At 44.3% G+C, this 16,163-nt stretch overlaps 2 protein-coding genes across 2 annotated transcripts in view; one reads left to right on the forward strand and one right to left on the reverse strand.

The window, feature by feature from the left end:
- The window catches only part of LOC138161753 (thymosin beta-4-like), a 171,790-nt gene that overhangs the window by 149,935 nt on the left and 5,692 nt on the right, over positions 1 to 16,163 (reverse strand). The window lies entirely within an intron of this gene.
- JAZF1 (JAZF zinc finger 1) overlaps positions 1 to 16,163 on the forward strand; it is a 117,679-nt gene that overhangs the window by 63,846 nt on the left and 37,670 nt on the right. The window contains exon 2 of the mRNA XM_069088654.1: positions 14,913 to 15,109. Within this exon, the coding sequence (XP_068944755.1) occupies positions 14,917 to 15,109 (193 nt within the window). The 5' untranslated portion in view covers positions 14,913 to 14,916. The remainder of the gene's footprint in view (positions 1 to 14,912; positions 15,110 to 16,163) is intronic.

A 16,163-nucleotide genomic window follows, 5' to 3' on the forward strand; every position in this document is an offset into this window, starting at 1 on the left:
AGCCCTTCAGATATTTAGATGCCCTTCTCAGGGTTCTCGTGGAGCTCACCACCACCAGGTACCCCCCAGAGGCCTGCTCCGGCCCTTTGTAATTCCGGTGCCTTCCCTCCACCAGCTAGTCCCTGTTTTTCCTGTCTGTCTCTTGCTTAGTACATATTTGTTTGTGGGTTAGAGTGTAAGTTCCTTCAGGAGGTGACTGCCTCCTTTCGCATTCCTAGTGCTTCGCAAGGTGCCTAGTGCATAGTGGGTGCTTAGTAAATTGCTTGATTAGCACATGGCCTGGCCCCTCATTGCCCTGGTCACCCCTCCCCTCGTCAGGGGCATTAGATAATGCCAAGAAGAGGACAGAGCTTCCATGGGCAGAAGGGACGGCTCTCTCCCTCCGGTACCGGAGAGCTCACAGCCCACAGCTCCGTGGAAGGTTTGCTAGCCCCAGAGTCAGCAGTCCTTGGGCACTCCACAGCTTTCCTTGGGCAGACCACCCCTGGGGCTCTGCTGCTGCCTTTCTGCCAACCTCAAATGCTTGTCACCTGGAGGGCCTCCCTTCAAGGGCCAAATAAAAAGGAGCTTTTCTTCCTGGGTTGGGGGGATGACAAAGATGGGGAGCCCTCCACAGTAACAGGAGCTGCGGGGCTTTTATAGCATCTACTTTATGTTTTCCCCCCGGGCATGTGGCTTGTTTCCGGGGGCATAATAAGGCAAGAGAGACGCAGCATGAGCCCGGGCGGGTGTCTGTGGGAATGTTGCCTGTCTGCTTCCCGGAGCCATGGAGGGCGGACAGTGGGGTTTTGTTCGTCGCTATTTATTCAGAGACATAATTGGGCCCAGCAATGGCCTGCATCGTGCGTGCGAGAGGGGCCTGCTTGAGACAGCAGCAGAAGGAATGCTTTGTGCTGGGAGCCCTCTGGCATCCAAAGAGGCTGGCAGAACCCACAGAGGAGCAGCATTGGAACAGGGTGGGTTTACATGCCTCCCTGGCACCCACTCACCGGCTGAGTGCTTTGAATTTGAGACTTGTGGTCATCAGCCCTGTGGCTTTGGCCTCTCCGTGAAGACCACGGTCAGGAACACAAGTCCATGATAAACCGAAGTAGGGGGCACATACACCCTGGAAGTGAACCAGCCGCTGGCAAAGACTGGAGAGCATGTGCAGGGCACAGAGAGGCTTGGGCATTGTGAATTAGACCTGTTGTTCAGTAAAACATTCAGTCGTGGGCCTCCTCTCTAGCCCAGCTGTCATGAGGCATGTGATGGACTCAGAATTGGAAATTCCTGTTCAAGTCCTGCCTCAGGTAACCTCAGCAGCATGGAACCTCCTTGAGGACAGGAGACAGTCGTTTTGTCACTGAGTACCGAGGACAGTACCCAGCACAGCCCGGCTCTGTCAGCACAGAGTGGCGAGCATTATCTCACGTGAGCCTACAATAACCCTGTAAAGTAGGTCTGTTACTGTCCCTGTTTTACAGATAAAGAGACTGAGGCTGAAAGAGGTGATGTGACAAACACGTAACTTGCCAAGTGTCTGAGGCAGGATTTGCCTGCACACTTTAAGGTGCATCATCATTATTTGTTAGGAGGCAGTCTGGTATGGGGGAGAGGTGCTGAAGTCAGGAGAGACCTGAGTTCAAATTCTGCCTCTGATACTCACTAGCCATTCCTATAGGTGGTCATGATGATGGGTAGTGGTGGTTATAGTTGTTTTCATAGTAGTTGTAGTGGTAGTAACGATAGTGCTTTAAGGTTTATCAAGTTATACATGTGTGTATATATATATATATACACATACAAATGTATGTCTATCTATATCTATCTATATATGTGTGTATGAAATTTATTCTCACAACAACCTTGGCAGGGAGGAGGTGTGATTATTATCCCCATTTTATCAAGAAAGAAATTAAAGTAATCAGAGGGTAAATGACTTATCCAGGGTCACACAGATAAGCATCTAAAAAGAAAATATCTAAGTATCTTAAACTCAAGTCTTCCTGATTCTCTGTTTATGACTCTGTGCACTACACGGGCAGTAGTAGGGTAAGATTCTTAACTGTCTGTTCCTTGGTTTCCTTATCTAAAAAATGGGGAGAATGATTCCTTTCATTTCTAAACTCACAGGTTAGTTGTGCAGCTCAAGTGAGCTAATCTATGGAAAGTCCCGTATGTGTCAGGAACCATTGTTCTAGGGCACAGCTATTCCTGAAAATAGTAAAACTGCATTTCTTTACAAATACTCAGTAATATCTGGGTGGGAAAGTCAGAGGATGAAAAGGAATATGTGGGGAAAGCATGGTCCAAGAATAAAGGAGGCCAAAGATTTGTAGATTATACAGAAGTCTCACGTCTGTATCATAAACACTTCTTTCAGGAAAAGAGTAGGTAGGCACTGGACATGATGAGCACAAAATAGCATCTTAATGGGATAAATTGTACTTAATATACAGGAAAAGACTTGTTATTGATGTGAGATTTTTTTCCTGAATCAGCTGTCTGTGAACAGTCAGACTACTGACTTGTCAGAGCAAAGATCAGAATTGTTGGAAGAAAAAAAAAGCTTGAGGAAAGAATCCTAATGAGAAAACATCTTGGCCTACACTTGAAACAACTCAGTTCTGGAGTATTTGAGCACATAGTTGACAATGAAAATGGGAAATGGACAGCAGAAATGGCATCCACACCAATTATAATAATTTTATACAGAAGTTTACTTGATGTAACTCTGTTGCTATAAGAAGACCAAAAGACCTCGAAAAGCACCTTAGTCAGCAACATTTGACTTATGTGCTATGTAGAGAGAGATGGTAGCCAAAGGCAGTACTGGTTTAGAATATGAATATATTTTGTAAAATCTTACAGAGAAGTATTGATTGGTTGATTGTGAGTAGTATCGGCTCATGAAGTGGTGGAGGGTAAATTCAGTTTAAAGAAATCTTAATAAGACGTCTGACTGACAAAAATTATCTTAGGAGCATTGAAGGGTGAAAATGTAAAGAGAAGAACAAACAGAAGAAAAATGGGAAAAGATCTGCCAAGAGTATTTTCATTGTTTTTATCATCCAGGGTAATGGGATCATCACATTTAGATCCTGACAGTTCTGAATGTGATTATAGGAGAAGTCTATTGTCTCTTTAAAAAGATAAATAAAGCAACAAGATTGGGTGTATCTAGAGATCTGTACCAGGGCAATATCATTGTGGGAGTGCTAAGGAATCACCATGCAAGGCATTTGAAGAGGAGTCGATAGTAAAGTAGATAGTAAAGAAATCCCAAATGTTAGCAACCAAGAAACATCCATGATTATTGGCTTATTCTCCCTTCCGTCCGAAATCTTCATGATCTGCATGAGTAGAGGCCATCCCTTAGGAAAAACAGGCACAGCTTGGTATGCAGCATTCACCAGTGACCTCATCTTTATTATTTTGCAGTGGGCTGAATGATGTAGATTCCGTGCTTATCCATTGCTGATTATGAAAAAGTGTTTGATCCCTGCCCTACAGGGATCTTTCCCATCCATCCATCCAAGTCATTCAAGATTGCTTGAAAGATGTAACGACACATAACACTCTTCAACAACCTCCTCATCATAAACACCAGCTGAATCATGAAGCAGGGTGATGTGTGCTCGCCACATGTGTTCCCCGCTGTGATGGGGAAGACCTAAGAGCCTGAGCTGGGATGGCGAGGTCCTCCAAAGACTCCTGCTTGGGTGGCATTGGAAAGATCAGTAACCACTAAGAATCGCCTGGTCCCCCAGAAGAGCCTGAGTGGTTGAAGAACACCTTTTGCCCCAACAAAGATAGGTATTTGAGCTTCCTGTGTGTCAATATATCTGGGATAGACAGTATGGATGGGTAGTTTGTGCCCAGAGTTGAACAGGAGAGGGTGTTGGATTTCCTTTGGGAAATTTACAAAGCTCTTTTAGTGAGCTCAAGCTTCCCATGGAAACAAAGACCTGTCTATTTAATTACTGATGTTCCATGAGTAGTGCCATATGGCTTTAAATGCTGAACAGATTTGGTATTTGCTGCTCTAGGTGTTAGAGGGCCATGGTAGTCTTAGCCTGTCAAGTAATGGAGAGAGATGTAGTCAGATCACCCATAGTAGGGTGGGAGACAATTTGGAATGATAGAACCAGGAAAACAATGAACACAGAGACTACAATCCTGGAAATGAAAACAACACTTAAAAGGCACCTAAATTCAAATTAATTTCAAATTATATTGTTTAGTGACTAATATTGTTCCAAAGAAATAATGAAGGGCCCTTCTTCTAAGCAGAGAAACAGCTGAGGTGCAGGGATTGGAAGGCTGTATACACTGTCCTATTGAGTCATTGTGTTAGTTGATTTTGCTTAAGATTTCTATGCATCATTTTCAGAAATTGCTTAATGATAGGAATTTAAAGCTAGAAGGGGCTTAAGAAATTATCTAGTCCACCACTGTCACACTTTAAAGATTGGGAAACCAAGCCCTGCAGAAAAGAAGTAATTTGCCCAATGCTTTGCTTTGAGAGAAATCATTAATATTCTAAAACCACAGTTTGCTATATTTAGAGGCATGCATTCAAGTCAGTTGCATCCATGCTCACTTAAATACACCTGTGAATTAAAATAGTTGAAGCTTAAATTTTTTGATTTGGTAGGGATTTGTCTAATGCTCTGACTCCTTATTTTGTGGATAATATTAATAAGAGCAAAGAATAGTAGCTAGCATTTATAAAACTCTGTGTGTGTGTGTGTGTGTGTGTGTGTGTGTGTGTGTGTGTATAAAACTCTCGAAGGTTTGCAAAAGCCCAGAGAGGTGATTTAATTTTCACAAAGTCATACAGGTCCTTGGGAATTGAACAAAGATTTGGACCCAGGCTTTCTGACTCCAGCACTCTCCTTATCCAATAATGTTGGTTAGAATGGGCTAGTTACACAGTTCATCTTGGGTTGAATCTGTACTGGTAATGATACGTTCAGCTAGTATTTATTAAGCGCTTGCTGTGTACAAGGCTCTATACCAAGTATTGGGGGTGAAAAGATTTTTTGTTTTAATGACAAGCCCTGTCCTTGAGGAACTTCCAGTCAATCTCTTACAGCTACTTATTATGAGTAAAGAAAGCCTGTGCCATAGAAAGTGAGGTAGCAGTAGAATTTTTGCTAACTGTTCCTGCATTCCAACCAGCTTTTGACTCCAGTTTCTATTTTGTGATTCAGGTTTCAGAAAAAATGGTATTTATAGATCACCTTTCCAAATAGGAGCCCCAGCCATAGCAAACTCAAACTTTCTAGAATTTATATCCATTTCTAATGCCCCTTTTTGGGTCACGTCATAAGTAAATTGGGGGAGCTGGAAAGATAAACCTGTCAAATCTATGGAAAGGGGAAGAGTTTATGACCAAACAAGATAGAGAGGATTATAAGAAATAAAATAGATTATTTTGATTGCAATAAATTAAAAGACTTTTGCACAAATAAAACTAATGCAACTAAAATTAGAAAGAAAACAAGAAAATGGGGAAGGGGTTTGCAGCAAGTTTCTCTGATAAAAGCCTCTTTTCTCAAATATGTAGGGAACTGAGCCAAATTTATAAAATCAAGAGCCAATCCCCAGTTGATAAGTGGTCAAATGATATGAATAGGCAGTTTTCAGAAGAAGAAATCAAAGTTATTAATAGTCACATGAAAAAATATTCAAAATCATTACTGATTAGAGAAATGTAAATTAAAACAACTCTGAGGTACCACTTCACACTTATCAGATTGGCTAATATGAAAAAAAGGAAAATGACAGATGCTGGCAAGGGTGTGGAAAAATTGAGACACTGGTGCATTGTTGGTGGAGTTGTGAACTAGTCCAACCATTCTAGAGAACAATTTGGAAATATGCCCAAAGGGCTATAAAACTATACATACCCTACTAGGTCTGTATTATAAAGAGGCCAAAGAAAACGGAAAAGGACCTGTTTGTACAGAAATATTTGTAGCAGCTCTTTTTGTGGTGGCAAAGAATTGGAAATCAGGGGGTTGCCCATCAATTGGGGAATGGCTGAACAAGTTGTGGTATATGGATAGAATGCTGTTGTGCTATAAGAAAAAAGGGTAAACAAGATGATTTCGAAGAACCTGGAAAGACTTACATGAACTGATGTGAAGCGAAGTGAGCAGAACCAGGAGAAATATGTACACAGTAACAGCAATATTGTGTAATGATCAATCGTGAAAGACCTGGCTACTCTGGTCAAGACATTGGGCCAAGATAATTCCAAAGGACCTATGATGGAAAATGCTGTCCACCTCCAGAAAGGGATCTGGTGAACTCTGAATGCAAATGGAAGCAGGCTTTTTTTTTTAAAGATTTTCTTTATCTTTAATCTTTTTGTTTCTATTTTCTTTTGCAACATGACTAATATGTAACTACTTTTTGTGTGACCTTGCATGTGTAATTGAAATCAAATTGCTTGCCTTTTCAAGGAGGGGGGAAGGGTGAAAAAGAGAGAGAATTTAGAACTGAAATTTTTTTTCAATAATTGTTAAAAATTTTTACAATTGGGAAATATTTGATGAAATAAATATAAATATTTTAAAGTTATAATACCATTTTTTCTCATTTATATGGTCTTCCTTCCACTTCCTAAAAAGTAATATGTTTCTAATCATGCTCTGTGGATCATTCAAACAGAAAATCCCCCTAATGAATTAACACTCTCAAAATGTACGCTCCTTGCTGTTTTCAGGTTATATTTCATCAGCCGGCTGTTGAATCCGATACATGTTTGGCTTAACCACCAGTGTAAGTTGCTGCTCAGACATGGGGAGGCAGCCCCTGGCTTTGCCCACAGATGTGCCTACTGTTATGAATGCTCACCGTTAGAGAGCAGCCGGATTCTTTGACATGTGGGCCACACGTGACTGCATCATGAAACATACCCCGTAATCCCCTTGACTTTTCTCATGCCCTCTGTTCAAATGTATTACACCATGTTTCAGCCTTCTTCCTGGCTCACCTTCTTCCCATATCCTCCCAGGCTCCAGTGTAGCGATAGCCAGAGAAAAGATACATGGAGCTTGTCCATTTGGGTTCTCCACACTCTATCGTCTAACTGTTGCTGTTATTTGAGAAATCTCGTTGTCTGGAGGGATCAGTTGCCAGATTCGCAGCTCGTGGGATTCTATAGTGTCTGCCAAACCCCTTCTCCTTTCTTCCCCTCCCCCTTCCCCTGAAGCCCTTCTTAGTTTCACAAATTTGGTTTTCATTGAGAAAAAAAAAAATGATACTGCCCAAAGGGACATGGAAAGTATAAAACAAGGCTTTTAAATGTTCTGTTGTGTTTTAATTTTCCATGCTGCTTCTCAGAGGAAGGCTTGGACAGGGCCCTCTGTCATGTCCAGGGAACTTTATAACATCTCCCAAGCACGGAGTCTTTAATTCCCATTAATTAGCTTTTGAATCCTGATGCCAGGGGGACCAAATGCAGAAGACTCTTCACTGGGCCCTTGACAAGGAACCACTCCCCTGCTGCCCCTTCCTCTTTGTATAGGTGCCAAGAGGTGGGCCATGCCTGTTCTCATGGCTGCTGGGGGGACTGAGGCTTCTGGATTACTCTGGAGTTTGAGAGTACCAAGTTGCAATAAGGTTGAAAGCAACTGGGTGTAAGTCCATCACCAATACGGCACCCTTGGGAGCATCAAGCTACCTAGGGAGGGGCAAACTAGCCCAGGTCACAAATGGAGCAGGTCAGAGCTTCTGTGTGGTTTGACAATGGGATCAGATCCATGAGTGGCCACTGAATTTCCAGCCTAGACAAGAGAGGGAGACACTCTCAAAAAAGAAAAAAAAATGGTATTTTGTTCTCTTTCTGGTGTCTTCAAAAATCAACCAGTGCTTTCAGACTTTCAGTGTCTCTAGAACAGATTTTCTATTTCTAGCTATTTTCTACCATGCTGTTGTTGCTACATTTTCCAAAACAGACCTTTAGGAACCATGACTAAAAAGAACAAAAACACTTAACTCTAGACTCCTTGAGACCAGGCATACCCATTTGCACCCTGATTTTTTTTCCTACTGTACATTGGTCCCTACCCTCCTCCCACTTTACCTCTGGAAAGGGCTTATCATTGGGTTGGGAGGCTGCCCTACTGAATTCTGCTCACCAGCTCAAAATGCCCTTCCTTACCCACTCGTCCCCAATCTGAGCTGTTTTCCTGTTGAGATCAGTTACCATCTTGCCTTTGTTTTTTAACCCCCAGTGCTTGGTGCAGATTTTTCATTCATTCATTTCTTTTTTGTGCAATTCATCTGGTCCAGCCATTCTTAAAAATTTATCATCTTAGCAGCTGTTTCTGCTTTTCCTATAGAATGGTAGGGACTGAGTGGGAAGTATTTAAATGCAGCGGTTCTGTTGTCCAAGATAATGAAAGGAGAGATGTTATATAAATGATGCCAGATCTGTTTCATTTTGGGTCTCTTTGTTGATCTATTTCCCATCTCAACGGTAATGATATGTCCTACTTGAGTCTCATGCCAACCTTCCAGCAGATCCATTTTCTTTCCCAGCATTCTTCATTATTTTCCAAAATGAAACAGGTTGTGAATTTTCACCATTCTCCTCCATGATATTTCACAGATGAGTTTATATTGTCGACCAGATTTGTTAACCCTTAACCGCCATGTCCTTCTGCTTAACAAGGAGATCAAGTGTTTGCCAGATGAATTCATTTCTTGTCTTTTCTGGCCCCTTTATGCCAGTTTTACATCTAGAGGTAATGATAAATGGTTCCAGTGTCCTTTCCTTTACCCATTTCCCATTTTTTCCCTCAGTAGCTCATTTAAATAGGTCAAATCAGAGCTATCCCAATTGCCTGCAGAATCGCCATCTTACCTTTGTCTTTTCTCCCCGTTGGTGTGTTTTGACTTTTGCTTTAACCAGTCTATGATCTTACTGCACAGAGTACTCACTGATTTGAAAGCTTTGTGCATCAGTAGCCAGTTACAGCCTGTCTATTAAGACAGAAGCAGTTTCATTTTGGGGGGACACTGTTCGGTACTTATTATGTCTAGTTCCTTCCAACTTTCTTCCTGAAGAATTCAACAGCTCAGTGTCATGTACAATCCTCTTTTCTGGTTTTTTTTTGTGTATTAAAATATTAATGTTGGTTAAATTTGTAATAATCTTAAAAAGATTCATGACACATAGGCATGGACCTTCTGAGGAATCTATAACTGTTGACTTTCCATTTTAAAATCCCAAACTGTATTGAAAGTAGCCAATATTTGAGAAATATTTGTTGAATGAAGGAGCTGATAGTGGGGCATCAACCAGAAATTCCAGGCTTTAACTGTTCATTTCCATGAATTTGGGGGTGGTTTGAACTGGTCACTTTTTCTTATTCCTGTGGTACCTCCAAATTAATATATTGGACCAAATGGACATTGTAGTCTAAGGAGCAACCACCTGTCACCCTTGTACATGAGCCTTAAGAAATAGCATTACCCACACACCTGAGCAGCCACAAGGGGGCAGCTCCACCAGTCCGGTAACATACAACCAGCTGCCTTGGCCAGGCCCCCTTCCATGTGGGCAGCGGGGCCCGAATGGGGTTTGGAAGACTTTGGTGTGAGCACCACTTCTGCCATTGGTAGGAAGAAGACTTGGGGCTGCTCGCTTTCTCCTCTGGGCCTTGGAGTCCTTATCTAGAAAATTAACAGATCAGGCTGTGATGAATTCATTAATGGCTGAAAAGGCATGCTTGACTTTGACTGGCCTCCTCCAGTAGGAGACCTCAGTATAAGGGATTTCCTTTGGTCACCTCCCACAGCTCTCGTCCTCAGTCTGTGGGTGGGCTGGCTAGGTTTATTAGGCTCAGTTTGACCTCTGAAAGAGACTAGAAAATGCACTGATTTTCACATTGGTATAGAGTGGGGGAGGGGAATTCATGGCCAGGGAGGTCATGACTAGGTTAGATGCTAAGCCTCCCTCTGCCTCAGTTTCCTCAACTGTAAAGGGAGGTTCAGAACAGCACCTACCTTCCAGGGTGGTTGATAGGATTAAGCCAGATAATAACTGTAAAGCACTTTGCAAACCTTCAGGGGCTATGTAGATTTCTAGATTTGGATGTGAGGGAGCCTTTTGCCTAAGGCCCAGAGGTAAAGGATGGAGTGGCCCATACAGAGAACATTCGAGGGAAGCATGCAGGAAATAAAGACAGTGTCATGAGAGGTGGGGAATGGGTCTGCCTGGCCAGGAATCAGGAGGCTCCTCAGATCCAGTCCTGATGGTCCTGCTTGGACCCTGAGCCATGGCCAGGGCACCGTCTCCTTCCTGGTTCTCCGTTCCCTTGCGTGTAAAATGATGGCGTTAAGCTAGACAGCCTTCCTAAGCACCCCCCATCTCCAAAGTTCTGCAATTGGGTGGATGAGCCCAAAACTCATTATTAATATCTCCCAATGACATCATGCATCCTGGCCAGGATCCACTTAACAAGGCCTGTCGGCCAAGACATCTTTATAACTCCGCAGGGGCTTAGTAACAGACCAGCTTTTTAGATGGGAAGTGGTTTTGTTTTCTGGAGACATTCTGTTTAGAGGGGTCTTTGGTTTGTGACTGGCACCAGAGCCTTTTAGTCAAGACCATCAGGTTCCCCTGAAGCCAGCGTCTCCCCAGGCCTCTCCTTGCCAGTGGCGTTTGCCCCCAGATCATTGACAGCCAGCTAAAGGGAATGTGGGAAGTGGATAGTGCTGCAGACTTGGAATCAGGAATCCATTCATCCACAAGTATTGATTAAGCCCCTTCTGTGTGCTAGGCATGGGGCTGCTTAGCTGGAAAGATATCCCCAGCCTCTGATTGAAAGGTAGAGAATGGGGAGCAGGAGGAAGACACAGGAGGCAGCATGGGCACCCCCAGAAAACCGCACTCCATTTACTTGGCAGTTCTCTGTGTGTTTACCTCTGTGCACTTTTTTGTCTCCTAAAAATTTCAGCTTCTCAAGGGCAGGGGTCACTTCATGTGTGTCTTGGGTTTCCCAGCACCTAGGCTGGTGCTTGGTACATCATAGGTGTTTAATAAATGTTTATTGGTTGATACATTTGGTCAGAATGAAGACAAGACACTGGCAGTCATCACTGATCCAGCAGAGCCGTTTATCTCGGGAAAAAATCGGTGCCTGAACCTTCCTCCCTTTCCCTTAGAAGGGAGGGAGACCTGGGCATGATTCGGGAACATTTTGCTCCCTCAGATCTATTTACCTCCCACAAGACGTCTTTTTTTTTTTTTTATCTTGCACAATCTACCATTTATGACTGGTCTGTGAGAGAGGGAACTGGTTTCCATCTTAGTTACGACCAGACCTACATCCAAAAAGCAAAATGAATACCCAGATTCCCAAGTAGGAATTATTGCTCCTTCCTGGACAAATGGAGTCAGGGACGGGGCTGTGGCGGCAGAGATGTGTGACCATGGAGAGGGGCTGGCTGGTTGTCTTTGATCTGAGGTATCATCGATGAGCTTCGTTCTGATCGGACACTTCAGTCAACAAGAGTCCAGCCTGTGGCTCCTGGGAATTGGGGGGAAGGGTTAGGAAGGAGAGGATAGAGGGGCCCCCCGAGACCGGAAAAGGGGGAGAGGAAAAAAGAGTAAGAGATGGGGGAGCAAGAGAATGAGAATGCAAGGGGGGGGGGGAAGAAAACCGGAGGAAGAGGAAGAAGGAATGAGAGGAGGGGGAGCAAACTGGGAGAAAGAATGAGGGAGTGCATCTTGCACGTGGATATAGCCTGGAAGTATGGACTGGCGGCACAGCCAAGGGGACGCCGGGAAATCGGTCACATCCCAGGGCAGTGTCCATAGGGCAAGCCAGAGGCTGTCCTGTTGGATCTTCCCAAGAGTCCCAGGAGGGAGATACTCTTAGCCCTCTTTGAGGGTCACATGGTGCAGGATTTGAACTCTCTACCGCACTGCTCCTCTGCCCGGGAGATGAGGCTTCAAAGGTACCAGGATTTAGGGTCTGAGGTTAGGAGGGAGAGTATTCCAGGCACGGGAAACAGCCAGGACAAAGACGGGAGGGAGTCAGTGTGGCCAGACCCTGGTGCGTGTGGAGGGGCCTCGTGTGTTAGGCTGGGGAAGAGCATTCCCTGCCAAGTGGCGCGTTCTGTTTAATCCTAAAAGTAACAGTCTTTGGGGGGTGGAGGCGAAGGGAAGGGGGGAGCCGGGGGCCGCAGTAAGACCTCTGCTCTAGGAAAATTACAGAGGCAAAGAGGTAACAATCGGTGAATTTGTGTTGACAGGAGAGAGAATATGCCTATACCGGGTTATAAGGATATAGGGAATAAATACAAAATGAAGCTAAGATAGGGGGGGGGGGGGGGAGAGCTATGGAGAAGAGGATTCTGGGAAAAATAAGGGCAAGCTTCAAAGAGCTCCGCATGGGGGCTCCATTCTCTCCCCTCCCCCCACCCTCCCCCCCCCTCTCTTCCTCCCCTTCCTCCCTCCCCCCCCCTTGCATTCTCACTCTCTTGCTCCCCCATCTCTTATACTTTTTTCCTCTCCCCTTTTTCCGGTCTTGGGGGCCCCTCTATCCTCTCCTTCCTGATACTTTATTGCCAGTGGCTTAAACATATCAAAGTCACTCTGTGCCTCCAGATTATGTTGCAGAAGGCATCTCCGGAGTGGGAGTGTGTCAGGCGGCTCCCAGTGTTAGAGGGAGAATGTTCGGAGCCGTTACAAAGTGATTCCCCTTTCACGGGTGTTTGATGTAGCTTTGCTTCAGGAGAAGGCGGCTCGGCTCACTTTGTGTAACGGGGCTGGCAGCTCAGCCGACTTTGTAGTGGGCTTAGGGATGGACGCGGGCCAGGGAGCCCCCGGAAAAGCTGCCCCGGAGGCCCCAGCTCCCTAATCCACCTCTAGTGAAAGCTGCAGGCCCCCAGTTCCCCCCGGGCCCTTCTTTCTGGCCCGGTAACAGTATCGAGGCTGATCCACTGGCAGCATCACAAGTAACATTGTATCTCTTTTGGAATCTCCGTTATAGAGAGTTTCTCTAATGTCTGTTGATGTGACTGAAAATGACACAAGGTTCCTTTACAAATAGATGAGATGTTGGAAGTTTCGATGTGGGGTCCCTATGTCAGGTTCTTCACCTTTCAGATGAGGTAAACATGCCCCTTCTCAGAATAATGTGTTCGAATGCATAAAGCAGAATGCATAGGATCAAAGGAAATTAATTATATTCAAATGCAGTTATTTATCAAAGTGTTTTTAAAAACCAAGCTCACAGACCGCAGGTTAACACCCGCACCTGCCCCAGGTGAATACTTCAAAAAAAGCTTCATTTCCTCCTTGTTATTATCAATCAGTCAGTGAATCTACAACCTTCAGCCATGCCAGGCACTGTACTAAATAACACTGAGTAGAAAAAGAAATGACTGAATTGGGCCCTGCCCTCAGGCAGCTGATGTTCTAATGGGAGACACCGCATACATACATATATACATACATACATACCTATAAATATATACAGGATCCAAAGAAAATGGGCAGAAGGCGGCTTTGGGAGGGGGTGTCCTGCTACAGGAAAGGCTTCATGAAGACAGATGGTGCTTCTGCTGAGTCTTGAAGGACATTTCTTGAGAGGCTTAAGGTCATAAAGAAAGATCATGGAATAATCAGGTTCAGGTCTGACTGTAGGGATCACCTAGTCCAACCCCTTCATTTCCCACATAAAGATGTCACACAGGGGCAGTGACTTCCCCGAGGTCTCATGTAGGTAACAAAGTTCATAGCCAGTGTTTGAACCTGTCTTCTGACTCTGACTGTATCATGCTGCCTTAATAATTTGTTGTCCTCAGTTGGGTCCAACTCTTAGTGACTCCATTTGGTGTCTTCTTGGCAGAGATACTGGCACAGTTTGCCATTTCCTTCTCCAGCTCATTTTACAGATGAGGAAACTAAGGGAAACAGGGTTAAGTGACTTGCCTAGAGTCACACAGCTACTAAGTGTCTGAGGTGAGATTTGAACTCATGAAAATGAGTCTTGCTGACTCCAGGCCTGGTGTTCTGTGCACTATGGTGCCACCTGGCTGCCAATAATTGCCAAGCAGATACTAAGGAGAGAGGTTCTAGCACCCGCTGGTTTTGCCTCTTTCCATGGCTGTATAATGTAGCTGATGGGGAAGTAGCTGAGCTAACAGGTACATAGGGTTTCTGCCCAATGTGCAGCATCTCACGCATTTTACACAGGTCTGGGCGGATCATTCTCTCTAACTTACACTCATTCTGGCAGGTCTGCAGTCACACTCAGACTCTTACAGGGGCCTACGGGTAACTTGATTCGGGGGGAAACACACTTCCTCTACTTATCCCTTTTGCTCTTCTGCCCCTACCAGGGTGCTTCTATTTACACAAACACAGCTGCTGCTAGTGATGACATATTGAGACCATCACTATATTATTTTCCTCAGCAGTAAGACAAAAACCAAGAATATCAGAGTTACTCCTATAAGGCCAGTCAAGGAATAATAAATAGATTTGCATAAGCCTGGGTCACACTGTCCCACTCTACATTCAGTATCTATGGGGGAGAGTGAAAATGTTACTTCCATGAACGTAACTCACAGTTTTGGAATGGTAAACTTCAGGGTTTTCTTTCTTTCTCGGGAACTGTGCATAAAAATTCCTTGAGGAACATAGCTTCTGTGTTGAAAATTGCCTTTGCTAGTAAATTGAGCTGATTCTTGCTGTGTTTGAGTAACATTCCTCTTTTTTGCAGTAAAAAATGACTGAAATGTTGTGAGTCGAGCAGTCTCCCCTGAGTAATGCATACTTTTCAGTCAACATTTTAAAATTCATGCTGGGAAGTTTTCAGTGCATTTGCTTTAGGAAAAGCGTATCTGATGATTCCCCGAACTTTAACGACTCAGTTCACCTTCTGTTGATGTTTCAGATTTATGACTGATGCTGCTCGCCGTGAGCAAGAGTCTTTGAAGAAGAAAATTCAGCCCAAACTTTCATTGACCTTGTCCAGCTCGGTGTCTCGAGGGAATGTGTCCACTCCACCTCGCCATAGCAGTGGAAGCCTTACACCACCCGTCACCCCTCCCATCACCCCCTCCTCTTCCTTTCGCAGTAGCACACCAACAGGTAAGTCCTTATGGCTACACTCAGGCCCGACCGTGTTGAGAGGAAGCACCCACCACCCTCTGGGTGCAGGCTTCAGCTCGCTTCTCTCTTTCTCTAAGAAAACTGTTTGCTGCCTATCAGTTTTGGCACCCATTCCATTTCATTAATTCCAGTAGACATTGATTATCTCCTGGTTAAAAGGTCCTTTTCTTATTGTGTGGAATACAAAAATAAACATTACACTTTACCTTCCTTCAAGGAGCCTGTGGTCAGCAGGTCAGCACATTGATAGAAATATGTCAGGCTGAATCAGCATCAGATCTTTTGGTCTTTGTATTTGAAGCCAGGCCTCGTGTGGGGAGGAGTGATTCTCCTTTTCTCTTGTCCTTCAAGTTAGGAAAAAAAAGCATTGGATTTTTATTCATTTTCCTGAAAAAATTTGAAGGATGAAACACATTCTTCTCTTTTTGGGCTGACTATCCCTAGCTGCTGTATCCTAAGAGTTAATGCTATTATAATTTTTTTTTTTGCTTTTTGGAGGGGGGAAGATAGGCAATTGGGGTTAAGTGACTTGTCCAAGGTCACACAGCTAGTTTTGTGTTAAGTGTCTGAGGCTGGATTTGAACTTGACCAGTGCTCTATTTACTGTGCCACCTAGCTGCCCCATTGCCAGAGCCAGATTATTGAAATGACAGACAAATTTGGCATCTGATAGAAACAAGCTGTGTTGGCTTAGTCAGCCATCCTGAGCGATCAGGTTATCTTCAGTCTATCAGTCAGTCAACCCACAAACATTTATTAAGCACCTACTGTGTGCCACGTATTATGGTAGGTGCTATGGAAACAAATATAAAGAACTGAAATTATCTCTACTTCCTGAAGAGCTTCTGTTCTGATGGCTGAGATTTTATGACATATACACAGGGAGGGAGGGTATGTACTAGCGGGGGGGGGGTAATCGGGCTCTGGCAATGGGGCAGCTAGGTGGAGGGGGAGAAGGCCAAACAGAGAGAAAGACACCACCGCGGGGCAGCGTGGAGGCTACGAGGTGGACCGCGCGATGTCACATGTAGAT

Source organism: Petaurus breviceps, unplaced genomic scaffold (assembly GCF_028583685.1).
Source record: "Petaurus breviceps papuanus isolate PSGF00001 unplaced genomic scaffold, PetGlider_PUasm1.0 185, whole genome shotgun sequence".
NCBI lineage: Eukaryota > Metazoa > Chordata > Mammalia > Diprotodontia > Petauridae > Petaurus > Petaurus breviceps.